Below are 27,380 nucleotides of genomic sequence, written 5' to 3'. Positions count from 1 at the left end.
TTGTTAACAGCTGCTCTGGCTGGATAATTAATTTCAGTGGTTCTACTCCGCATTGGACTTAGTTGGCTATGGCCCCAAATTTGTAACTGTCATTACAGGTAATTTGTAAGATGCCTTGCATGCCTATGGCTCTCTTAACTGTGTTGCACCATGGGAACAGTAGTTCATGGAAGTGGAGACATTGAGAAGGGGGGGGGGAATACTCACTTTGTGAGAATGATGGGATGATGGGCTATTTGCTGCCATGCCATGAAGACTGCAGCCTACACAGAAGCCTTCATGAGAGCCAGCATAGTGTAGTGGTTAAGAGTGGTGGACTCGTAATCTGGTGAACCGGGTTCGCTTCCCCGCTCCGCCACATGCAGCTGCTGTCTGACTTTGGATTAGTCACACTTCTTTGAAGTCTCTCAGCCCCACTCACCTCACAGAGTGTTTGTTGTGGGGGAGGAAGGGAAAGGAGATTGTTAGCCGCTTTGAAACTCCTTAAGGGGAGTGAAAGGTGGGATATCAAGTCCAAACTCCTCCTCCTCCTCCTCTTCTTCTTCTTCTTCTTCACATGGTCAACTGATATCATCAACTTGTGTGCATGTGTAGAGGCCTCTAGGTTCCTCTGTCATAGTACCGGGAATGGGGGCAGTGCAGAGATATGCCCCCTATATAAATAAAGTTAGGGCATACTTTTGCTAAGGGGATAATGACCCTGTTGGGAAGCTCAGAGGATATGTACTGCTTCCATGTTCAAAGTTTAGGAAAGTAAGGTAGTTGACCAAAGTATGACTGACCCTTTGGGCCTTTTCTGCCATCCCTTCCACGTTGTTGCCTCACTGGTATCATCCATCTGGGTCTGGCCCTTTGGGCACATCTGACATGACCCAGATGTAGTCACGTAACAGCCTGGATTACATTGGTCCCCTTGGCTAGAAGATGTTTGGGTATAGACCAAGGGCAGGGAACCTCTACCTTGGTGGGCAAATGCAGCCCTCCAGGCCTCTCTATTTGCTGCTTGGGACTTTCCCTAGTCATACCCCAACTCCATGGACCCACAACTCCCCAGAGTATTTTTCCCAGCTGAAATGTGTCCTTAAACCTCTGGGTTGCCTGGGTGGAGAGATCTGAGCATTTGGGCGTGTCTAAGCAGCCTCTGACTTATGCATGACTGGAATGTCCCCTACGCCCGTTCTTCTGCCCCCTGTTGCACTGGTGTGCATCCCCTGGTTACAGTTGCCCACAAGGGGATGCAGTCCTCGACCCTGATATAAAGGTTCCCTGGCTGTGGACAGTCCTGATTTGGTGCTGTGGGATGAGATTTCACTTCTTCCGCAGTTCTGACAGCGATTCTTCTCTCGCACATGCACATGCTTCTTGCAGATTTACATTGGTCACATTGTGCCACTGGGTGCTGCAGATGCCGACGGCCGCCTGCGATCTGGGGACGAATTGATCTGCGTGGATGGGACCCCTGTTGTCGGGAAATCTCACCAGCTTGTAGTTCAGCTTATGCAACAGGCCGCCAAGCAAGGCCATGTCAATCTGACTGTCAGGCGCAAAGTGGTTTACACAGGTAGGTTGCAATGTGACTCACAGGGGTTTTTTGTTTGTTTGTTTGTTTGTTTTTGCTCCTGTCTCTGGATGAAAGTGAACTACTTTCTAAAGATCAAAAGCTTCAGGTTCTAGCAAAAAAATAGCAATGCACCGTTCTGTTATTTATATTTTGCTTTTTAACCTCTGGGGTTTTTTTCCTGGTTTTTGTTTGAGGCTTTTCGAACACGGTATAAATATAGGCTGAAATGTTTTCAAGCTGAGAGGTTGACTGCTGGTGATTAGAAGAGATAGGTTGCCACTTTCCAAGGGTTTCCGCCCATTGGGTTTAGTTTAAATTTACCATTTTAAATGATAATCTATTATAATCTCTTATTTTTTAATCTCTTAAAAAATATTGTGAAACTGATAGGCCTGTAAAGTGGTAATGATTTTATAGTACTACCTGCAAGGGAGCACATTATTACCTAGCCATGTTATCCAAATCCTAATGTTGGATGCCGATGGTTCTGCCCTAAAAAAGGACCTTGCTGGAGCGGACTAAACTACATTTAGGCCATAATCATATACACACTTACCTGCATGTGTGTCCCATTGAGCTCAGTGGGTCTTATTCTGAGTAGATAAGCGTGGGATTGCACTATTTATCCAGCAGTCTGTATCCAGCAGATGTTTTGGAGAAGCCTCCCTAGCATGAACAGCCACCTGGTTGTTCCCAATAAGTTTCCTGCATATATGACTGTGTGCCAGTGCTAACTCAGAAGTATAGGAAGTGCTCCTGGTGTCGGCATGGCATAGCTAAATATCAAACATCAGGTCAGTTGGATTGCATGATCCATGCTGGGGCCCCAGTTGAAGTGTCAGTATGGACTTGGAATTGCCAGTGGGTGTGGATTTGGGAGGATGATTAAGATGGGCAGTGTATAAATATATTATTATTATTATTATTATTATTATTATTATTATTATTATTATTATTATTATTTCCCCAATGGCATTCTCTTAATTTTGCCTTTGGACCTATAGGAAACTATATTTTAGCATATTCAGAGTCAGTGTTGATACATTTCCTCTGCATAAAAATAAGAATGGAGGAATAGCCATGGAAATAGTTAAGGCAGAATACAAACCCCACTGCATGATTTTGTGCAGGAAAGATTCATTAGCAGGGACAAGCAGCCATCCAGTCTCATGCCTGCATATATTTCCTGCAAAATCTATATGAAGGAAATTTGCCTTCTGATTGTTAACATACCTCTCACGAATTTCTGCGCAGTATGCCTCCATGGAGAAAAAAAACCTGGCATACAATTTGGCTATAGTGTGCCTTTTCTTTCTGATGTGGCCATGTTTAGTACTAGTGGTGGCTGCTTTTCTGCACATAATTATTTGAAGTGACTTTACAAAATAATAGTAATAATCAAGGTAAAATACCATAAATAAAATGCATGAAAACAAAACAGAAACAAGAAATTGGCATGAAAATTCCCCAAGTAAAAGTGTGATAACCCAGTGTTAATCCACCATGAAATCCACCACCAGAAAAAAACTAAATCCCCAGTTAAATATTTTCTTTCCTGAGTAAACAGGTCTTCATGCTATCAGTGAGTGAAAGAAGTGACAGAATGCCCCCCTCTCTCTAGAAATATACTAGAGTATACTAGAAATATACACCCAGAAATATACTTCCAGGTTTGCCACTTATGTATCCTGAAGTTTATGTAACCGGAGGAATACGTAAGTGCAGGTACGACTGTAGTATGTCGATCTTGACATTTCATTTACATAATCAGAAATTCAGCAACTCGTTCAGTTATCTCTTGGTGCTGAGAGATGATTGCCTCTTTTCGAAACAGTTCCGAAAGCAGAGAACGAGGTCCCCTCCCCAGCCTCATCTCACCACAGCAGCAACCAGCCTGCTTCTCTGACAGAGGAGAAGCGCACTCCGCAGGGGAGCCAGAACTCGCTCAACACCGTCAGTTCCGGCAGCGGCAGCACCAGCGGAATCGGCAGCGGAGGAGGCGGGGGCAGCGGTGTGGTCAGCACTGTGGTGCAGCCCTACGATGTGGAAATACGCCGCGGAGAGAATGAAGGCTTTGGCTTTGTCATCGTGTCTTCCGTTAGCCGGCCAGAAGCTGGAACGACGTTCGGTAAGTGCAGAACGTGCTTAGAATTGCTTTGGCTCTTTAATCGGTTTCCTTGGTGGCTGGGGCTCTTTTACCTGCGCTCATAAGCGCCTCTACGTTTCCGAGGTACATAAACTAGCTTGGCACCGGTGATTTGTGCATCACATTGCATAGTGCAGGCTTCCTCAGCCTCGGCTCTCCAGTTGTTTTTGGCTTACAGCTCCCATGATCCCTAACTAGCAGGACCAGTGGTCAGGGATGATGGGAACTGTAGTCTCAAAACATCTGGAGGGCCAAGGTTGAGAAAGCCTGGCATAGTGGGTCCCATTTTGATGGGGAGTTTGTCTTGCATTGTCCTGTATCGAGGCAGCTGAATTCAGCAACTCTTTCGCTATAAGCATTAATTACCTGGGTGAGGTATTCTTCATTTCACCCATGGTGTTGTATCTCACGAGTAAAACTCAACTTATTTATGACCAACACTGAGGCAACACTGTGAAAAGAGCCTGAGTTGATGTGCCTCTGTACAGTGAGAATAATAATTACAGTTACTAAACAGTAATTGCAGTTCATGAATGTACTCCCTATTCTATTTAATTAATATGTTTAATTGGAAAGTCAAGCTTTGGGAGTTGTTTCCCTCCGGGGTCTTGTTCAAAGCTGTATTAGAGGAGAGGGGCTGTTTTTGTTTTTTGGAAAGCAGACTGACATTTTGAACTCTTGAGTAATGACAGTAGTAGAAGAGGTTGTCACTCACTGAACTCTTCTCCAGCGACAAAGCCTGTAGGCCTGAGTTTAACGCAAGTGCCCTCTCTGACAGATGGCTATCCCTGGGAACAAACGGTGCTTTATTCTATATATGTACTTGTGAATAACTCTGGGTTTTTTAAAAAAATAAAAAATGGCCCTTTCACATTTATAAACATAAAAAATATTTTGTTAAAATATTAATTTAACTGATCTTCGGGATGCACTCCCAAGTTCCCATTAAGTGAAACATGCAGACATTTAGTGGGGCCTGTGAAATCATTGAAGGTAATGCTAGACTTAAATTTTGTTTGTGATACTTTTACGGCCCCTTCTCAGTATCTCTGCTGTCTCTCGCATTATGGCCACCCTGTGAGTTTGGGAAATGCCATTTATTTCAAGCTCTGGCAGCCAATAGGCATTCCAGATAAGGAATGGCTCCTGCTGTTCCAGTGAGTCTCAGTTTAACATTTACCACTATAAGCACTCCATGCGGCCAGCATCACATTTCAGAAGTGCTTCACCCACATACCAGCATATATGTGTACATTGTATGTATTCTTGCAATCTGGATCCCCTGCGGGTTCTGTGCTGGCATGTGCAGCCTGCCCTGCATGGTGCCCGTGCCTGGGGGTAAGGCATGTTTTTGAACATGATGCCAACAAGTGGGATGCTTGTGCCAATGTACTTTGTCTGTGGCCATGTCTCATGTACATGGTCTTCAACATTCAGCTGAGGACCGTAGATGTGACACACACCCACAGCAAGTCCTTTCCATTCAGGTTTTGTTTCTCCAGTCACCAGAGAAAGCATAATCTAAATTAACTCAAGCATCCATCAATGGTAATTAGCTGCCCCATACATCTTAAATGTGGCATGGGGATGGAACTGGAGGTTCTTGAAAGGAACCCCCCAGACATAAAAAGAAATAGGAGCGCTTCTTTCTTCCACTGTTTTTATACCTGAATCTAGATATTACAGCAGAGTCTATTCAAATCAATCTCAATGTTGGGTTAGGGAAGAGCTTCATTTCTTCCGTTATCCAACTCTAACTTGTCTAAACCTAAAACTTACTATAATAGACTTTAAAATATGGTGTGCTTCGTTGCACTGCTTACCCGGCAATGTTTAGTAATCCTGCCTGCAACATGTAACATGCACTCCTGTTAATTATGACAACAGGGGTTCCTGAACCACTTGTGCTAAATGGTCCTTTGCAAATTCTGAAAGATAAGAGTTCTTCTGTCCCCAGAGGAGAGAAAAGCACATTTGGAATTGCATGGGATAGCCATTCAGTTTTGAAAGGGCCTCTCTGACCATCTGTGATGGCTATTAAGAAACCATCATTGCAGATGAGACAATGAAGCAAGTACAGTTACGGAACCAGTCAAGACACACCAGATTGGTAGTAACTCTGAGGTGCAGGGGGCTAACAGAAGGAGACAGTCCTTCCTTGTGATGGTGTAGCACATGAGCACCCATTCCACATATATATGTATATTTTTTTTTTACTCTAAAATTTAATTAACCGTTGTGAAATGTATCAGAGTGGTCTTTTAAATAAGAGTATTCCAAAGCCTCTGCTTGCCCAGATCAGCCAGAATAAGAATGGTGAATGTGTTCATTTGTGAAAAGATAAATTTTCGTGGCTAGAAATATGAGCAATGTGGAAGCAAATTTATGTCTTGACTTGACTCCCCCCCTTCTGCTCCCCAGAAAACACTTCTCCCCTATATTTTGCATGAGATGCTTGCCCTTAGCTACAAAGTGTGTGACTCATTCCCATAGAGGTTCTGTGTATCGTTATTCCGATCTCACAGAGGTAGTCTGCTGAGATGGGCTGAGGTACTTCAAAATCGTATTCATTTAGTTGTCTGGGTGTGTTAAGGAATTAGCCAATTAAAGTTACTCTCATGTGACAAAGCCAGGAGTGGGTGATACTCACCAATGTAAATTATATAACGACCAGTTATCAACAGTTATACTGCCTTCTGTTAGTGAGTAGGCTTTTCCTCATGTTGCCATTTTAGCTCATCCTTCATTGTGATCTTTTTGATAAAGCACAGCATAAACATGTGTTTCAAACTACTAATAAAAATGCAGTGCAAGCATATCTTTGGATGAATGAATATTATTTCCAGCCACTTGGAAAAAATTACGTAGGTGTGATGGATATGACCACATTCAGATTCAACTGCACCCACTTACTAAATGCTAGTCTCTATATCTGCCTTGTGCAACTTTTGAGAAGTACACACGAATGTGGAAAGGAAGTGTTGTGAAAGCTAAGCAGTGTCAAGGCAGCAGTTTTTGACTTTAAATGTTTCCTCAAGAAGTCAGATCTGGGAATCTCAAACGGAGCTGGTATTCTGAAATCAAATTCCAACGGTAGATTGGAGGAAATAGAGGCAAGTGCCAGAATTGATCTCCAAGCCAGAGATGAGAAGCAAGAACAGTACAACACATTAGGTCTTGCTGAAAGATGGGTGTTGTCAAGATAGCCAGTGGCCTGGGCTGAATCAAAGCAAGGAAAAAAGCCAGAATCCTGCAGCCAGTTAAGTCCAGTTCTGGACCCCATTAAAGTATATATCCATTAGATTAGTAGTCCATAAAGTGATCACCCTTATACTGAAGATAAAGTGCTCTTGGTTTAAAAAGAAAGAAAGAAACTAACAGAATGACCAAAAATATTGCTCAGCTCTCTCTGCTTCTTCCCCGCCCCCCACTCTTCTACTTTTAAGTTATTATAGAACAATTATATCACAAAAATATTTGTGGGTGTTGCCCAAATGCAGCACCAGCCTCGCATTGTTGAGTGAGTTGGGCTTACGCATTGGACTCTTAATCAATGTGATGGCTTTGCCTACTGTTAAATCGTTGCAAAATTTCTGAAGCCAATTCTGCAACTCTGAAAGGCGCACTGTTTTTTGCAGTGTTGTCAAAATATCACTGCGATTTAACGTGCATTGAACAGTTAAAATTTGAAAGCTATTCTTCTTCATCCTAACAATATAGTAAGAGGCACCAAATTTATTTCATTTTCTTGATTGACTTGTATCCAAAACGTTTGGACAACTGGGCTTGCCTGCCGCCAGTGGAAATAAGTTGCTATATCTCCACTTGTGCTAACTCCAAAGTTTTGCTGGAATGTTGTATATATTCTTTCTGGTATAAGATACTAGCAGGCATATTTCTAAAATAGGTTTCTGTTAACTTTACACTGTATATCACATTTTAAGTACTTTTAACAAACCTCTTGTCACACATTGCTCCCATTTTAACAGATTTCAGTCTCCCGTTTGCTGCAACTTTTGTCACCCCCTCATAACGCAACATGGTGCCAGTGAGTAGCATATTGAAAATAGGAGGCAGTGGCCCAAATCACACTTCAGCCATAGCACCACCGGAAACCTTGAGCTTTTCACTGTTTCTCCACCTTCAGTTAAAATGGAGGTACAATAGAGAGAGAAGAGGGGTGGAAATGCAACAGCATGACCTAATAGCATTGTGAGGATGAATGGAACAGTGGGAAAAATTGAGAAACTTTATTGTTCATGGATTTCAGGGTAGGTCAGTTAATACTGCCTTTGGAATATGCCTTGATTTAGGCTGAATCATCCCCAGTGATTTTGTAAAAGTTGATCACATGGCTGCACAGTATTTCCTGACAGCTGATCCCTTCTGGTTAAATTCTAGTAAAGGTTCTAGTAAAGCAGTGATGGCCAAACTTGGGCCTCCAGCCCTACAACTCCCATCATCCCTAGCTAACAGGACCAGTGGTCAGGGATGATGGGAATTGTAGTCCCAAAACAGCTGGAGGGCCAAGTTTGCCATCACTGGTGTAAAGGGAACAAGTAGCCAGCACTCGACCCTTAAAGTGTTCATATTCTGCTGCAACAAAGAAATAAGAATTCACAATATGTGTTAGGTGGTGGTAGGAAATAAAATACATTCATCCCAGATCACTTGCTCGTTTTCTCTTGCGCTCTCCAATACCGGGGTGGAGAACTTGTAAGCCTCCAGATCTACTGGGACTTCCAGCTCCCATCAGCAACCAGTCCTTGTGGCCCGTTGACAGTGATGGTGGAATTGGAACCCAGCAACACCTGGTTATGCCACAGTTCCCACACCTAATTCTAAGCACATACCCCTGGAAATGAGTTCCACCGAAACCAGTGGGGCTGACCCTAAAACAAATAAATGCATTTAGTTTTTTGGCTTGCAATCGAGAGCTGTTGTGGTCAGGTTTGGGGATTTCCCACCCACTTTTTTACCAAGATCGCAAAAGGGGAAGAGTTATCAAATGGTTTGGAGGCGAGTGGCTTTGGAAGGCCGTGGGTGGAATTCGTCATAGCGCTAAGTCTCTCACTCCTTTGACGCAGATTTCTGCTTTTGCAATGAAGTGCTCCTCCCCTCTCCTTTCCCCTGCATGCCCCTTAAATCTGTTTTAGGGGTTCCCCCCAACCCTCTGGAGCAGATTTGGGGAGGGTGCAGTGTGCACGCAGGAGAGGGGGTGGGAAAGTCCCGTTGCGCAAGTGGAAACCTTTGCGCTGATGGGAGGCTGTGGCTGAATGCCGCCCCATATATTCCAGTCCTCCTGTCCCTTCTCTAGCGGCTCTGCTCCTTGCCTCAGATAGTTTCCCTCAGATAGGAGGGGAAAACAACACCCAGTTCCCTTCTGCTTTTATCCATGCTGTGTTTATTTTATAGTGCTGATTGCTATGAGTTTTTTTAAAAATAATCAAACAAAACTTCCTTATTCCTTGGTAGAGATAGAATGATTGTCTTTCAAAATGGAGAAAGAACAAAACATTGGCAGAAGCTTTAGCAGGCACTCACTGAGATGACGATGATAAGATATTACAAGCTTAGGAAAACAATAGAGAGTTGCATTTCCATACAGCAGCAAACCTTGAAGTTTGCAACTAAAATCCTCTGTGATTTTATTTTGGGGACCACAGCTCATCTGAAGGAACTGTGCAATTCTCAACCATGTTAATGGGAGAGATTTTTTGGTGTTTTGGGGGGGGGGGCGCGGAGTGGGGATTACTGAGCAAGATGTAGGAAATGCAATTTTGTGAGGCTTAATTTGCACTCCCAGAGCCAATTGCCAATGTTTTGAGCACTGGCAGCAAAGCTATCCTTTAATAACTTTTGCTTGATGCATTAATTAATTAACCCTTAACCTTCTCTTTCCCTTTTCAACCCTTTTTCTCCTTTCCCCCTTCACCACGTTCCCAACGTATGTAAACGATTTGTTAAAAAAAACCCCAAAAAACATGCACACGCACACGAAATATATATATATATCGCAATATCAATACAAAAGCGGGCAATGCATGTGTGGCCATGCCTCACAAAATAGGTCGAATTATTGAGGGGAGCCCAGCAGACCGCTGTGGGAAGCTGAAAGTGGGGGACCGGATACTGGCCGTTAATGGATGCTCCATCACCAACAAATCACATTCGGACATCGTCAACCTAATTAAAGAAGCGGGAAATATGGTTACTCTGCGCATTATCCCAGGGGATGGTAAAGTATATATTCTCTTAATTTTTCTCTACCCACCCTTTCCACTTCCCATCATAGTTGGTCATTGCTTTTTTATGGGCTTTTGAGTTGCTTTGACCTACACCGACTTAGGAGATTGTGGTCCGAGCAATTCTAAAGCCCTGGGCATATTCTGAGAGAAACTTGTGCTGTACTGTTATTTATTTATTTTCCTTCTGTAGAAATGCTGCAATAGGCAGGTGGGGGTTTTGGGGGGGGAAGGGAGGAGTAGACTTTGCTCCCACAACATTGTGTCTTTTTTTATGTGGGAGCTGAGTAGTGTATGGAAATTTTCTAGTTGAATGGAAGGGCATTTTACAGTTCTAATTCCTAGCTGGGACAAAACTTTTCCCTCACACTCATTGTCCATTTCTTTCTCCCCCACTGGTGTAGAACAGGGCTTCCCAAACTTGGGTCTGCAGCTACTTTTGGACTACAACTCCCATCATCCCTAGCTGGCAGGAACAGTGGTCAGGGAATGATGGGAACTGTAGTCCAAAAACAGCTGGTGACCCAAGTTTGGGAAGCCCTGGTGTAGAGGATCTACAAGACATCTCGGTGCTTTCACAGTGCCAGTGATGTGCATTTTGGCACTAAGTGATCAGATGCGTTCCAAATAGCCACTCCAAAAGCATGCTCAGTGCCAATTTACTGTGCATAGTTGGAGATATGAACCACTGGGGATCTTCCTTCCATCTCAGCAAGGCCATTTAAGCATTAGGAATATTTTGGGGTGATTATCAGAAATTGGGGGCATTTGAAACTTGTGGAGCATGATTTAGAAGCATCTCCTAAAGAACAGCTCTAACCATTTGGATGTGTTAACTTGTGGTAATAACTGTAAAGCATTTTGCCAACCCACAGAAGCTGGTACAGCATTACATGCCCTGGAAATCTCAACTTTACTTTTAAAAAACCAAAACCTTCCTTAGTCCTCATGGTTGCTTGCTAGTTCAACTGAAGGCACAAAGGTACATATAGGGAGTACATGGAGCAGGATCCAGCCCAGACATGAGAGAGGAAGCTTATATTTTTGATCAGGTGCAATTTGGTCCTTTGCAGTTTGGCGAACCTTCATTCATGACCACTGTTTCCTTTCCATCTACTTGCCTACTGACTACAATCCATATATTCAAGTCTCACCATTTCTCCTCCTTACTTTTATTCTTTGTTAACTTGACTCTTAAGAAGCAGAATAAGTAAATTCTGAAGCAGTTCTTGGATTGTTACAGGGGTGTAACATCTTTGTGCTGAAAGCACAACACTGCATTGACTTTGAGACTATAATCCATTAGGAATGTGGTTGGAATAAACTCTACTCTTTCTACAACATACTCAGAATCATCTGGAAAAGCACTAGATGTGATTCTTGTGGTCCCTTACTCCACTGAGAAGCCATGAATCACACACACAGAATCACTGATACCCCTTTCCCTTCTGTTTGCAGTCTTAAAATACCATCACTAAATCTAATGTACATCCTGCATGTTTTGAATCTGCTTTTGTCTTAAGGGATGGCTGTGCATGCAACACGAGGATAGCTGGCTCTCATTCTCTGCCTTTCGCTATGTGTAATCCGGAAGTTTTATGTGTTGCAAAGGAAGGTTAGGAAGCAAAATGGATAAGCGCCTGTTGAAAAGAAGCTTTGTTTCTTCTCTTTAGATCACTCTAAAAGCTTATCTGTAGTCACGATAGTGCTTGCTTTTTAGCTTCAGAAGATAGAACCAGATTGAGGATTTGTAGTCTTACGGACAGAGCACAGGACAGAAAGTTACATTGTCATGAGTTAGTAGGGTAGTATATTTATTCAGCAAGTTGCTTCATCATATCTTAAGATACTGTTTCGTTAGATACGTTCTTATTTTGGAGTGTGCTTACATTTTCCAGATTCTCAGAGGCCCATAAAAGTTAACGTATGCCATTTATTTCAGAATAGATGCTACAGAGAAAAGTACCATAATTTGGGTGTCCATTGATCTCAACGGGATGGTGTTGGTGGGAAGGAGAATTTGTCTGGTCACCTTTCTCCAACTCTGCTTTTAAGTGCTGCAGAGTGATTAAACTGACACACTTCTACTTTTGTTGTAAACTGCCCATGGAATTCTAAGAAAGAAAGAAAGAAAGATTCTGTTATATGACTTCTTTATAAGCTTCGAAATCCATGTATATCCCTAAGAAACATATTTAGACCCTTGAATACAATTATCCCTGTCATGGATTCCAAGAAAAGGCAGATAGATAACATGGAGGAACTTGAAAGTAGTGCTGTGCCATATATTCTTAAATGTATGGTGTCATATTTGGGGGGTGAAGCAAGGGCCTTTTAGAGTTCTTCCATGTTTTCTCTGAAATGACTTTGTTACTATTAGCTTTGTCTATGTGATGGGGGGGGTCATCAAACAGACATGTCACCCCTCTTTTCAAAAGCCCTCATGAACAATTGCTGAAAGGGCAGTATTTTCACAGACTTGAAATCTCGTATTGCTTCTGAGATTTGAGCTTTATAAGTTTGATAGGTAGGGTATAAACATTTCAAATAAACTATATCTCCATAAACGTTGGATTTATTTACTTTGCTTCATTTATGCACCACCCATATACACAACTCTGTTCTCACGAGTGATTTGCAAACTTATTAAGAAGCCCAAAATACAATCCAAAATGGTAAAAACAAATTATTAGCAATGCAGTAAGGAGGAAAGAACTTAATAAATTACCTTTTTTTTTTTTTTTTTTTGCTGGAATAGGCACAAATGTCCGCTTGCCCTTTGGTGTAATGATACAAAATGTAATTCAGAAGCATACATAGTTTATTTGTTACATTTTTACCCTGTTGTTTCTTCCAAAGGGAGTCCACCCTTTGTGTTAGAACTGCTGGCACCTGCCCTATTAATATCTTTACACGTTGTAGAGACCTTGATTAATCAGAGATTTGACAGTTTGTATCTTAGACTTCTGAAGAAATCAGGGGGGAAATTAACCTCTGTATTTCAAATGATTTTATTACGCTATGCCAGAAGTCAATAAGTTGTCTCAAAGATTGAGTGATGCGGTTTTTACCATATAGATTCAGTTCTCTAAAGAATTCAGCAGACTTAGGGTTGCATCCAACTAAGATCTTAGAGTAGATCCCTTGAAATTAAAGACCACAATTTGGTCATGCCTGTTAACTTCAGTGGATGTACTCTGGAGTAGGACTGTCGGTGGATACAACCCTTACTATTTTCTGAGACTATTCAGCAAATGTACCATTTTACTATACATTAACAAAATAGTCAGAGCTGCCAGTCTGGACTTTTGCCAGTCAGACCTGCACTGTAGCAAATATACATGTTCAATATACTTTCTGTTTTCAAGTCTGGAAACAGTAGAGAAAACAAGGATTTGTTTTCATTTGAGGCAAATATTATCCTTATTCTGAAATATTCATGAAATTTTTAAGAAACTTGGACTCACTACATTTTGAAATTGATTGTATATCATGGGGCTGCTAAGATGCTCTCTTAAACTGGTTCATATCCAACTAAGTTATACTCAGAGTAGACCCAGTGGAATTAAAGGGCCAAAGTTAGTCATGCCCATTATTTCAATAAACCATCTCTGAATAGAACTAACACTGGAAACAATTCTTCGTGTGTTCACCCAAACCAGTTCAGTTGTTGAGGGCCTGAATTGCTTGGATGTTGTAGGGCAACAGCCACCAAATGACTTCTACCATGGGTGTGGCCTAACACAAAATGGCTGCTGGCTCCCAAACAGCCGGAAAAAGAATTGTTGCAAAAACATTCCATCACTAACATATAAAAAATACCTGCAAGTTTACTAAGGGCTGGTTGAGTCAACCATATAATTCACTTGATTTCTTTAGCTGATGACTGGCAGCTAGTGAATAGACTCATTAAAAAGCAGTGTGCTTGAGGTGCCATAAGATTCTGCATTTCTGATTTTCTCATCTATTCCTGCATGCCAGTGATGTTGCAGTCATGAAGTGAAGAACGATTCTGGCATTTCAGATCATGTACTCCGTAACAAGCTGCTTGACGTAGTCTGCCAGCCTCTGTAAAAACTGGCTGAACTTCTTCCTCTTGCAAAGGCCCCTCTTCTCTCTCTTGCATGCTACCATTGCGATGAGGTCTTAGTTCTCCTTCCTGGTGTCTTAGTGCTCCTTCCTGTTTCTCAAGTTCTCCTCCTAGCTCAGTGCTGTTATGGGAAAGAAAATCCTTCCCCCAAAGACCAGGGGAAGAACAGGCAGGCATGTCTCTATGTGTGTTTTTGTGTGGCTGCATGGCTGTAGGAGCACTCACACATGCAAAGACATTGGCCATGCCCTTGAAGGGTTGGCCAACAGCACCCCTGCTTTAGAACTGAAGAACAAAACACATTTTCTCATTCTTTACTATCATTGTTCATGGCATCCCTTGCCTTAATCAGTTTGGCTACAGTCACCTGTGTGATTTTATCAAAGACACCATAATAATACATCAGAAAAGATGATGTCAAGGACAAAATCACATAGGTCACCAAAGCCAATTGGATTAAGTGACTATGGACTGTTATTCTTTATAGTTTATTTATTTGAATACACACTTCCCTAAAATATACCGTAAGGGAGCGAGGACAGGGAGGGCAAAAAAAAAAAAGAAAGAAGGGCAGTGATGCTGAGAAAAGGCTGCCAAACAATACCAAAACTGTGTTGAGTGTTCAGCAAAGTATTTTTTCAACAACTTGGCTGTGTGCATGTGAATGCTGCCTTTGAAAGTGAATGTTGAAATTAGGGAGCGTTTGTCTCAACCCTTCATAGAATCAGCTTTTTTTGTTTTTGAAAAACAGCTCTTGAACATTATGAAGTGTAACAAATCCCTTTTACCAGCTGTATCATCAAGTCAACAGAAAGCTAAACATGCTGATACTGCTCAGTGTTTCTGTTTAAATCGGGAGTCAAATGGTGAGAGTGAGAGTGAGTCAAAAAGTGATATGGATATGCCAGAATGACAGCCTCTCCACCCCACTCGTGTGCTTGCAACCATGAGGTCTAAAATGTCTTGTGAGACAAATTGAAAATTAAAGATATCAGGATCACAAAGCATAAAAAGCCCTAAACAACAAGGATAAAAACCTAGACATACAACTAAAATTGATGTTGTATGCAATTATGTGTTCACTGCCATGATGGAAGAAGGGGAAATTCCACAACTACTTTTCTACATACACTAGTCCCCTCCCACCTTACTTCATAGGCAATCTGTTAACCAGTGTGGTGTTAAATAAATACTCAGTGGGCAACCACTTATATAATTCACTGTTTGTTACTGGATTATGTGAGCTGGTACAAATCTTTGTTGGGCAGCGTGTTGTTTAAAAATGCATTTGATGACTTTGGGTTACTTTGGCAAAGGAAAGCTGTGCGTGAATCGTTATCACAAGAATAGCCTGCCTTACAAAGGGCATTGTTTTATTTTGCAGAATCCTCCAATGCAACCTTATTGACCAATGCAGAAAAAATTGCTACAATTACAACCACACATACTCCTCAACAAATGCCGCAGGAGACCAGGTCAGCCTAATGTTCATTTCTGAAAGTGTGTTGATCTTCTCTTTCCCCTTTTACTTCCCATGCATCTTCCTAACCATAACACTGACGCTGTTCTCTCTACCTCTCTACTCCCCACCTCCGCATTCCTTATCAATTTGAACAGGAACAACACAAAACCAAAGCAAGAGTCCCAATTCGATTTCAAACCACCCACAGCCTCACAGGTAAGGTGTCCTTATCCAACTTGCTTCATTTATGCTGTCCCTTGCATGCCGGCAGGAAATCTGTATTGCAGAGGCCCTACTTCAGGACTGGGGAACCAGTGGCCTTCTAGAAGTTGTTCGACTCCCACTCCCATCACAGCTAGAGGGTTAGAGAGAGTTGTACAGCAGCAACATCCAAAAGGCCACACTGCTTCCACATCTCCGCCCTACGTCCTTCCTCCGTCTAGCTCGTCTGAAAAATATAAATCACTAATTAATGTACTCAAGTGCACTAATGGTGCCCCAACCATATTTGTAGTAGAGATGTGTTTGTAGCAGACAAAGCTTACACATGACTGATGAGAAGGGTGGTGAATATTCTGTGATGATACTATTCATGGTGTGTTTGCAAAATTGCTCCAGTTTCACCATGGTGATAAGTTGTGTTCCAGGCCTACATTTAGAAGGTAAAAACTCAGCGCCGTAAAAGATCCCTAGAAGTAGCTCCCCGGTCATCCCTTCCATAGGTGGCTTTGTGCCTGTTTCATTGACTATTATGGTCTCACATATCTGTTACCTCTTCTGCTGACAATTGCCATAGAAACTGCTGCAATTCTTCCCTGTTGAGTGCTAGTTTACAATATGAAAAGGATAAAGGAGGAAGACATTTTTGTATCTTTCTTAGCTATGTATTCCTCAATATATAAAACAATAATAATTAGAAAACAGGATATATGATGTACCCGCAGTATGCCTAAGGATCACATAGGAGACTTCCTAGCAATTATAAGTACAGTGCTACCTTGATTTACGAACTTAATCCATTCCGGAAGTCCATTCTTAAACCAAGGCGTGCTTTCCCATAGCAGAGGGGGACTCAATTTACAAATGGAACACACTCAACATGTTCTGTTTCTAAGGCAAAGTTCACAAACCAAAACACCCACTTCCGGGTTTGCAGCATTCTTAATCCAAGTTGTTCATAAACTAAGCTGTTCTTCAACCATGGTACCACTGTAATGACTGTAGTTAACTTCAATTCTGTATACAGAATGAGATTAATAAAGAAAGGTCACTGTCGTTTGCTCCTAATTTGGGATCCTAAATTGGGTCTTTAAGAGCAGATAGATTTCTTCTGAAAACGAGCCTGATTTGATGCACTTTTCGTATTAACTTAAAAATAATGATAATTGTAATCTCTTTCAAATTGGTCGCAAACTGCTTCTTATTACTTCCCTTCTAGCCGGACCAGGATTTTTACACAGTTGAGCTTGAAAGAGGAGCCAAAGGGTTTGGCTTTAGCCTACGAGGGGGCCGAGAATATAACATGGATCTCTATGTGCTTCGGTTAGCGGAGGACGGTCCTGCTGAGAGATGCGGGAAAATGAGGGTATGTCTGTAAAAAGAAAACATTTTCCATGAGCTCCCCTTTTCACTAGATCTAAGAAAAGTCTGTTGAGAACCAGAATCTCTGCCCCCAGCTCCCTGCTTCTTCTCTTGCTCTGTTTGGGGGAGGCGTGGGCATGGGGAAAGAGGATGGTCTCTAGGTACAGCGATTTTTAGGGCCCTGACATAAGCTTCCTGTATTGCCCGTTATAGAATGGACAATGCAGGAATGCTGTGTCATACAATTCTCTGCAAAACTATCATATGTTTGAGCAGTACTAGTATGTACAGTGAAAGCAGTGCTTTTGGTTTCTGTCCCCTCAACCTTCTGGGGCAGATTTGGGGAGGGTGCAGGGCGCATGTGGGAGGAAAAGAAGGGAAGAGTTCAGTTGTGCAAGCAGTTGTATTCAGTTGTGCTAAGGAAATAAACAATTATCTGACCTTTAGAAGACGGCCCTGTATAGGGAAGTCTTTAATGTTTGATGTTTTACTGTGTTGGGTGTTTTGATTTGTTGGAAGCTGCCCAGAGTGGCTGGGGCAACACAATCAGATGGGTGACATAGAAATAAATCATCATCATCATCATTATAAATAATTGTGCTAACAGAACAAGGGCATTGGACATTGCCCAAATTCATGTTCTTCCAGCATTTTTCTTTAATCATGGATTATTTTGTTATGGCAGATTGGTGATGAAATCCTGGAGATCAATGGAGAAACCACAAAAAACATGAAGCACGCCCGAGCCATAGAACTAATTAAAAATGGTGGCCGCAAAGTTCGCCTGTTTCTCAAACGTGGAGATGGCTCTGTACCAGAATATGGTGGGTCAAACTATGAAAACATTCCTTTTCTTCCTCCTGGCATCACACCATGAATGATATGTCTCAAGATCTGAAGCGGGGATTCTTTTCTGTCCCCCACCCCTCTCTCTTTCTCTTTTTTTTCCACCAGTGTCTTACCAACCTTGGCAACAAGTGGCTTAATTGCCTTACTTGTGCTGAATTTTCTCTACACATTTTCATCCTTTGCTTGCTACTATGGACTTTTGTGGGGGCACAGTGTACAGGCAAGATCATCTTCAAAGCAGTATTTTTTTGGTGATCAGAGAGGGCAAAAAAACCCCCAGAGAGACAAAAACAAAAACCCTACTATCCTGTCCGACCAAACAAGGAATGTTTATTGAACTGTGCCAAACTCTTTCTCAGCGGATGAATTGTTTCTCTCGTCTTCTGATCAATGCAGAAATGGGAATCCTGTATTATACTTCTGAAGCTGTAGCCTTTGTTTGGCTTTTGTCCTTGGCTGTTGTCTGTAACCGTAGGCATGAATTCCAAGATGGTGTCTGGGCTTTTACTGTCCCCTTATATTTATGTAAATATTTATAAATTTATTTTTTAAAAGTATGCAATACAATATATATATATATATATATAAATATAAATATAAATATACACACACACTTGGACCCCTCTCCTGCCACCTTCTTTAATGTTTGTTCGTTCACAACTGTGTAAGCTATGAACAAATTCAATTTGCCATTCTCAGTGTTTTGTCATGTCCGGTGAGATCACATAAAATTTTCTTGCCAAGGGTTTAAAAACAAATAAATAAGGTCAATGTTAAATGACCCTCTTTTCCCACCACTGTATTTGAGTTCCCTAGGTAGAGGTTTTGGGTGGCTTAATATTGTATATAATGTTACGCTGTCTTATTTATTTGAGATAATTATTTGAAGGTATTCCCTGGATTGTGGGGTTTTCCCCAGCTATATAACAGGTTTCCAACCAGTTATGAGTTATAAGCACATAAATGAACAGAGATGTCCTTTATGCTTCCCCATATTTGGGATAATAATATATCAATAAATTATATTCCTTCTATCCCAGTGTGGGAAATTACAATGGTCCCAACCAGTCTCCCTTTATTGTCCTTCTTTTTTTCTCTCCACAAACTTGAATGGAGGAGGGGTTGGTTGGTTAGCACAAGGCCACATGTGGATGGGCGCGTCCCACATTTTAAGGGTCACAAGCTGGACTTTTTAGAGTAAACGTGCACCAAGTTGAACTGATCTTACGAATGGCTGAGCGTGTGTCCAGGTGTCAATCCAGCTTGTCCTGAAAAGTTGAACTTGAGGTGTGAGGAGTTACAATCTAGGCCAGCCCTCGTCAGCCTTGTGCGTCCCAGACATAGACTAGAACTTCCTTCAGCCCTGATGGTTGGCCTGGAGGACACATGGAGGGCACCAGGAAGGCTGATCTAGGCCCGTAGGATCTAGGCCCAAACTGTTTATAAGGCCAGGTCTAGAAACACAGTCACCTCAAAAAGTCAAGCTAACATGTTGACATTAACATGGTTTAAAAAACAACTACTTGTGAGATTCTTCCCTAAAGGCAACACATAAATGAGTTCTTTCCACTGTTCTGTCAGAGGCAGCCAGGCGCTGCTTTGGCGTGAAGTAGCAATGCCGCAAGTGCTGGGATGGGATTTTTTTCCTTACACACAGAGACAGAATGTCAGAGGAAGCTGTAAGACTGCTTGCGGACACACTGGAGTGCTTTTCCCCAAGCTGGGCTGGTGTTGATATCTCCACTAAACACCCCACACTCCAGTTGCTAATTATTTGTTTAAAAAAGGAACAGTGCGAATGTATCAAACATAGGCTCATCGTCTATTTTTATTTATGACACACTCAAGACCGTGCACTCAATTGCCCGCAAAATTACACTGGGCCCGAATAGGCTGGCCGATTCCACTCTATAAATTTAAATCCATTTGTAGTACTTAATGAATCGAAGCTCTTTTGTGTTTGCAATTCTCTTGTACAAACCACTCTGTTAGCCATCTTTCAGCAGGACTAAAGTTGTGTAATGTTCTTTCTTACTCTGTCTTTTCCTATGCTCTTTTGGCTGTAAAGTATTGTATCATATGTTAAGCATCGTAAATATATCCTGGGTTGTTTTTTTTCCTTGGGGGGAAAAAATATTGCTTCACATCTTCAAGAAAGTCTGTTGCACCGAGGATGAAAAATCCCAACACCAGGGCATGGGGTGGGGCAGCTTCTTTTATTTTCTTTGTCTTTTGGCTGCACGTAACAAATGTTAATCACGTAACCAGTTCCATTTCTGAGCAAGGGGCTTTGCTGCTGCTGCTGCTGCTGCTGCTATGTGCTTGTAACATTCGGGGGGCTTAAGGCATCTACAGTTCGCTGCAGTCACTAACAAGTTGCTTCGAAAAAATAATATGTTAGGTTCCAATATTTTTCTGACTTGATTGGAACGTGCTTCTCTAACGAGGCTGTATATTTTTGTAATGAGTTTTGTACTTATTTTTAACGTTGTGATCTTTCGTGGGCTTCTTTTTGTCGTTGAATGTTAACTGGTTTTCCTCTAACATTCTGTCTCACTTTCCAATTATGTCTCTTTCTCCTCCGTCTTTCTCTCTCCTTTCCTCTTTTCCTCTCTCTCCCTCTCTCTCTCTCTCTCTCTCAGAATGGATGCTTTAGTTGTCTGGGTTACCTAATCACCTTTTTTAAATGTTTAATTATAATATGTCGCTTTAACAACTGCTATCTCTGCAGCCTTATATCTGGGTGATCCGGACTTGGAAAAAAAATAAACTTTTCTTTATTCTAAGATAAAAACAAATGAAGATTTTTTTTTTCTTTCCTCTTTATTATAGGGTATCTAAACATTCTACTTTTCTCTTTCTCTTTCTCCTACTTTTCTTGGTGCCGGGCTCTTCCTTCCTCAGCGATGATACCTCCTAATATCGCTGCATGTATGAGAAATGACAAGCTCGGGGAGTCTTGCTTCTACCTTATGGGCCATAATCAAACTACGGTTTGTAGCTAAAATCAATACTAGGTGTTTCTGTGCTGTGGCCTAATTCTCTCACATTGCTTTCCGCTTTGCTATACTTCTGTATATACGGCAATTCATTCTGAGCAACCTGCAGTTCCTTGAATTACTGTAAGTACACTGAGCAACACGGTCTCCTACTGTGGACCACAAGATACCAAAATAAGTTGGCATCAATAGAAGAGAAGAACGTGGTCCTCCATATTTTTATTTTTTTGAAAGCCAGCTGATAAGATGAAACTTGAACATGGTTTCCACCAGAAATCATCAAAATAATGGCCTGCACAAAACCAAAACTAAGCTGGTTGATCAAGAAAAGAGCTCACATCTCAGAAGTTTATTTAATATTCAGGAGGAGAGAAAGAAGAGTCTTGGACTCTAAAGCATTTGGTCATTATAGTTTTCCTAAAACACCTGTTGGGCACATGTTGGGTATCTTGATATAAAATTGTCTTATAGAAGACATATGTGTATATATAAATAACACACACCCCTCAAAGCAACCTAACTGCAATAGTTTGACATTTTTATAATACACAATTCACAACCATCCATTGCAAATGATGTGTCAAATTTTAAAATTCACTCTAGCACCAATTCTTTGCTTTTCATATTGCCATTACAATGTCATTGAGCTTACATCATGTACGTTTGTTGCAAAGGAGATTTTAATATTCGTACGAGCTCCATTCTGCACATCTAAACAGCTTTCCATTGCTTTAATAAGATGAGATCCTGTCCTTCTCCATTCCCCATCCTCCTTGCTGCCTCTCATTGTGTGTGTTTAAGTTGAGTCATTGTGGCAAAACCAAAATTGTTCCCACCACACTTCCATGATATATTGAAACTAACTGGAGTTAAGCTATATGCCTACTGTTTCCAAGACTAGGAACGCAAGGGTCATAGTATAAACACTATGCCATTGAAATCTGTATCTCCAAGGCACATCACTCAACAAGATGTTTGTACACTTAAAAGAAAACTATATGAATAAAACACTAAGCTTTCCAAGAAGAGCATTTTCTCCCTGCCTCCCATTTTTTCCTTAAAAAATATATAAACACACTCCTTTTCTTTAACAGACATTTAACACAGGGAGGTGGCAATGAAAGGAAAAGGATATGGAGATATTAATTGGATATAAGATTATTAATTCTAAAGGAATTAGGGGAGGGGAGGGCCATAACGCAGTTGTGAGGCGCATCCTTGGCATGTAAAACCTTGCAGAAAACCCAGCATCTCCAAGCAGAGCAGGAAATACAGTGGTACCTCTGGTTACAAACTTAATTCGTTCCGGAGGTGCGTTCTTAACCTGAAACCAGCCTTAACCTGAGTACCACTTTAGCTAATGGGGCCTCCTGCTGCCGCCGCGCGCTTTCTGTTCTCATCCTGAGGTAAAGTTCTTAACCCGAGGTACTACTTCCGGGGTAGCAGAGTCTGTAACCCAAGGTACCACTGTATAGGGCAAACAAAGACTTCTGTCTAAAACCCTGGGGAACAGCTGCCAGTCATTGTAGGTAATACTGACTAGATGGACCAATGGTCCGACTTGGCATAATATGTAAACATATTCTCATTTGAACCTGAGAAAGTTTAAAATTCTCCCTGATGTAGAGGAGACCGGCCTAAGATGGCCCCAGCCAGGACAAATGGCAGTGCTTATCTCCAGCCCTCAGCCTTTGCGGTTTCTCTGAAATTAACGAACGCTTCAGTTAGTCTCCTACTGACTGCTTAACAGTTGTTTGTTTTTGTCACTAATGAAGCCTGAGGAATGAATGACTGGTGTCAGACTCTTAAGACGAAGGTGCCGATACCAAACATGTTTGTTGTCTTTTTTTCAGACCCCAGCAGTGACAGGAACAGTCCAGCCACAGGTTCACAAAATGTATCGGAAGTGAAAAACGTGCCATCTGACAGACGACAACACACATCATTGGAGCCCAGTTATCCACCAGATCTTCACAAATCATCACAACATGGAGACAAGCGGATATATGTTAAGGACCCAAAAGGCAGCAGAGAGTTTGGCAGACAATCTAATGAGCACCACACATGGAATGGAACTTCTAAAAACAGCAATAGTATAGCAGGCAGGGAAAAAGACAGGTGCCCGGAAGGCAGGAGAGACCGGCAACCGGAGAGGATGGTGGTGATCAATGGACAAAAACGGAAATCTCCCGAGAAGAGGAGGGAAGGGACCAGGAGTGCTGACAACACTTTGGAGAGAAGGGAAAGACACGAGAAGAGGAGAGACTTTTCTCCAGAGAGACGGAGGGAGAGGTCACCAGCCCGCAGGAGGGATGGCTCGCCAAGCAGAAGGAGGCGGTCGCTCGAAAGGCTTATGGATCAACGAAGGTCACCTGACAGGAAGAGGGAGAGCTCCCCCTCTGAAAGGAGGGCAAAGTCAACTGACAGGAGAAGGGAGAGGACCCCAGAACGGAGGAGAGAGAGGTCTCCTGACAAAAGGAATAGAGATGATAGAGTGGGTTTCAGGGAGAAGGAAGAGCGCGCTCTAAAATACGACACTAATAAAAATAACAGGCACCCCCCTGAGCAAAGGCGGCGACCCTATAAGGAATGCAGTACTGACCTCAGTATCTAGTGGGTTTTGCAAGATCAAGATACAACTGCGGCCTTTCCAGCATTCAGAGTTCCCAAGAGCGCGAAGGTAGCAAGCTGGGAATCCATTTTAGTTCCCCACATCCAATGCCTCCAACAGCAACAGTGCAATGAAATCTGAATCATGAGAGTTTGTGCAAGTCTTGTGCCTGGTTTATGACAACATCAAAGTATTTTCCAATGTATTCATTAAAAAAAAAAATGTCGCCAAATGTTAGTCTTGAAGGATTATGAAAGTTGTGTTCTTCCATAATCAGTAACCATAACGAGCATAAAACCTTTCATTGATAACTTTTTGTTTCATTGTTGTCCCTTTCCTAGTTATTTGGAGGGCGAGCCAACAACGGTTAAGGGTTTTATGACCAGCCACACTGATTTGCTCTCATTGCGATTCACTGCAGTGACGTTATGTAGGATTTCCTAAAAGATGGGTTGGAGGAAGAGTGTTCTCATAAGAGTAGGTTTATAATTAATAACCGAGAACTACTGTGGTAGAAGGGTGTTCCCCCCCTTTACATATAAAGAACGTATTGCTAAAATTAAGAACTATTTGAAGAGACTACTATTAGGATGAAGGATATTTATACAAATCCACACAGCACAAGATGTTAAAAGGAATTTATAGTGTGTTCCATGAACAATATGTACTTTTGGGTCTCCTTTAAAAGGAAGCAAGGTGGCCAAGGACTGGGAGCCATTGTGTCACACATGGGATCAACCATCTTTTTCTTTTTTTTCCTATCTGGACACTGAATATTTCACAAAGGCAGCACCACTGTGAGTCTTCTTCGACTGGGCGGATGAAACTGGAGTCTGGACGATATCATTTGTCTACTCTGAAGGGAAATTTATATTAGTTTTGGTTCCTGAGTCAAGATGCATTTTGAGGAACAAATGCTCCTTTCACAGACTGAGTTTTAATGCCTTCAGTTCAGGCTATATGTTTTTATTACTATTATTGCCAAATGGAGCTGCCTCTCTAGGATTCTGTTTTTTGTTTTGTTTCGTTTTTCCGATTTGCTGGTCCACACTTACTTGAGACAAAAGAAGTGCATTTGCAAAGGAAATGTGATGTGTCGAGGACTGTTAAAAGAAGCAGTGGCTGGAAAGTTTGGCTTTGGGGTTTCAACACCAAGTATATGCTGTACTTCTGGACTGTAAAGAATGGGGAGAAACCAATACAAGGTTCTATTTTTTTTAATGGCAAGTTTGTGTGGTAAGTCTGCTGTAGTACTGATATGAGATATTAATGGATTACTGCCTAGCTGAGCCAAAATGTTTGCCATTACCATTGGATCACTAAAGGTTTAAAGACTGCTGCTTTTTTTTTTTTTACAGTGCATTGATGTGTACATGTATACTGTTTCACCATCTTTTACACACACACACACACACACGAGTAAGGATTACAAGTCTATCACTGTTGTTGCCATGGTACTGTAAAGAAAAAGGAAAAAAAGAGATGGCCAATCATTGTGTGTACAGAGTTTAAATTGTAATTAATAGAGCCTGTTGAAAACAAAACAAAAAAACTGTTGCCTTTTTTCTTATATAAAAGAGACTTTATGACAAAATTTAGCTGTGGGGAATGTGCTAAGTGTTTATATTTCTGGAAAAAAATGGAACAAATTGATTCATGAGGATATATTTTAATGTAAACTGAATCAGGTATGTAAAGCTGTTTTAAACAGGAGACTGTATAAGTAACTGAAGCTTTTGTTGGTTTGAATATCATATCTTTCCTCATGGTTGGGGGGGAGGGGGCTGCCTGTTTGACCCTTAGGCACTTGTGTGCGGTCTGTGTTCTTCAGTCCTCATTTCTTGCAGTGTGCTATAGTCATAATGCTCTCTCTTCTGTGTCGATGAAAAGCAGTATGTGGGCCAATCTTTTTTATAAAACACTATGCATATATAAATACTACATTGTTCATAGCTTTATTTGACTTAATCGGGTTTATACATGACATTAGTTATAAGTAGATGTGGACTTTACCCAGTATAAAATTCTTTCCGTGGGATAAAACACAATGTATATGATGTAGCTACTAAGAAGGAAAGAGTCTGTGAATGCTATTTTTATTATCAAATAAAGATTTCCATACAAAGTAAACATACGGCTGTAGTGGTAAGATGAAGAAAGTCTGCGGTACGACTCGGCCAGGTTTGCCCTGCTCTCCTTATATAATACTTGACAAAAGAGGGGTGCAAGATTCTCTTAGGAGGTACAAAGAGGTTTGTATGTGGGTGTCTTGGCTGAACCAGTGGAAGACCAGCAGAGTGTTCAGTTGTGTTCCCAAATCACATCAAACCAAAGCTTTAATAGCCAGTGGAGAAGAGTAAGGGCTATAGGTCAACAGTTTCCAGGGTCATTCCTGGCTCCAGGGCTGTCTGAAAAATTGGAGAACTGCTGCCAGAAGTCAGTTCTGAGCTAAATGAACCAATGGCCTCGCTCAGTGAAAGGCAGCTTTCTAGATTTCCTCTTGTGTGCATTTTCCTTTCTTGGGTTTGTGTTTCAGTGACTTTCTGACTAGGATCCCTTATCAGCAGGGCAACGTCTCAATTGAGCTTGGATCCATCCAGTATATGATGGAGTTATATTGCTGGAGCGAAGAGGTCTAAGCAGTGCAACCTGCCTGGGGAAGGACCACATCTAAGTCCCTTTGGAGAAAAAGCATGGCATGAGTGGAATAATGAATTCGACCACACATTTAAATATATTGGGTTGGCTACAGGGGCCAAAGCAGTAACTGTGTGACAGTTTTCTTATGATTCTGTGAGCTAAACTGATAAAAAGGTCAAAGACTCATTCAAATGCTGATGGATATTCAGAGTGGGTCCAAATGATTATTTCTTTTCTTTCACATGGAGAAGGAAGATAAATTACAAGCTGATAGCATTGCTTGATGCTATTTTTTCAGTCCTCGAAGTTTTGCACAACTGGGGTCACAATTTGCTAGGAATATATTCTGAACAGCTTTGATGAAATATGTTAAGTGTGCTATAGGCCTGGGAAAGATGTTCTTTTCTACATCTTTCAGTTTACCTCAGAAGAATTCTGTGCAGGCCTCAGTCAGGGACTTTACTTACACCCAAACTTTTTAAGTGAACTCGTCTCTTAAGATCCCTATAAACTTGTTGCCCAACATTAAGATGCTGAAATCATGACATTTCCAATAAAGAATGATTCTTCACAACATGTGAGACTAATTCAAAGAAGGGGGGCCTAGCCTAAATAGAAAAGCACTTGGGATAAGGCATTCCACAACTTGGAATCTTTTTGTCCCCAGAAGCACCTTAGCTGGCAGAAGGACACACAGAAAGGCATATCCAACTAAACACACCGGGTGGATAGAGCCAAAAACCAAGGAGATAGTCCTTAAAATATTCTGGCCTTACATTAGAGACGGGGGACCCATGCCCTCCAGGTGTTGGATCTGTGAGGGCCATCATCCCTGAGCTTTTGCCATGCTGCCTGGGGCCATGAGAGATTGGAGTCCCGTGACATCTGGAGGGCTATAAGTTCTTCATTCCCATCTTAACAGTCTAGGACTGTAACGATGGTATGGTGAAGGACCAGAGCTAAGTGCTTTGCATGAAGAAGGCCCCAGGTTCAATCCCTGGCATAATAATAATAATAATAATAATAATAATAATAATAAATATATTATTTATACCCCGCCCATGTGGCTGGGCTTCCCCACCACTCTGGGCGGCTTTCAACAAAAATATTAAAATACAGCAATGCATCAAACTTTAAAAGCTTCCCGAAACAGGGCTGCCTTCAGATGTCTTCTAAAAGTCTGGTAGTTGTTGTTC

General features: G+C 41.7%; 1 protein-coding gene and 1 long non-coding RNA gene across 50 annotated transcripts in view; one reads left to right on the top strand and one right to left on the bottom strand.

Annotated features, from left to right (window-relative positions):
• Positions 1–25,674, top strand: part of MAGI1 (membrane associated guanylate kinase, WW and PDZ domain containing 1) — a 458,236-nt gene extending 432,562 nt beyond the window's left edge. For 23 of the 49 annotated variants that reach the window (XM_083600324.1, XM_083600318.1, XM_083600322.1 and 20 more), the window contains 8 exons: positions 1,369–1,561; positions 3,396–3,689; positions 9,742–9,945; positions 15,427–15,517; positions 15,660–15,720; positions 16,943–17,089; positions 17,771–17,909; positions 22,787–25,674. In XM_083600324.1, the coding sequence (XP_083456450.1) occupies positions 1,369–1,561; positions 3,396–3,689; positions 9,742–9,945; positions 15,427–15,517; positions 15,660–15,720; positions 16,943–17,089; positions 17,771–17,909; positions 22,787–23,547 (1,890 nt within the window). In that variant the 3' untranslated portion in view covers positions 23,548–25,674. Of the gene's footprint in view, positions 1–1,368; positions 1,562–3,395; positions 3,690–9,741; positions 9,946–15,426; positions 15,518–15,659; positions 15,721–16,942; positions 17,090–17,770; positions 17,910–20,838; positions 20,928–22,786 lie in introns of all 49 variants that reach the window. The other 26 variants (XM_083600323.1, XM_083600328.1, XM_083600327.1 and 23 more) reach the window with 4 other exon arrangements.
• LOC310757521 lies at positions 24,811–27,165 on the bottom strand. The gene is made up of 2 exons (XR_014545292.1): positions 26,961–27,165; positions 24,811–26,222 (listed from the first exon to the last, which is right to left on the bottom strand). It is a non-coding gene; the product is annotated as an uncharacterized lncRNA (long non-coding RNA).
• Positions 27,166–27,380: the final 215 nt, after the last annotated feature.

Source organism: Podarcis filfolensis (genome assembly GCF_964270895.1).
Source record: "Podarcis filfolensis genome assembly, chromosome: 2".
Lineage (NCBI taxonomy): Eukaryota > Metazoa > Chordata > Lepidosauria > Squamata > Lacertidae > Podarcis > Podarcis filfolensis.
Note: the sequence above shows the minus strand (reverse complement) of the source record. Positions and strands in the feature narration are given on the sequence as shown.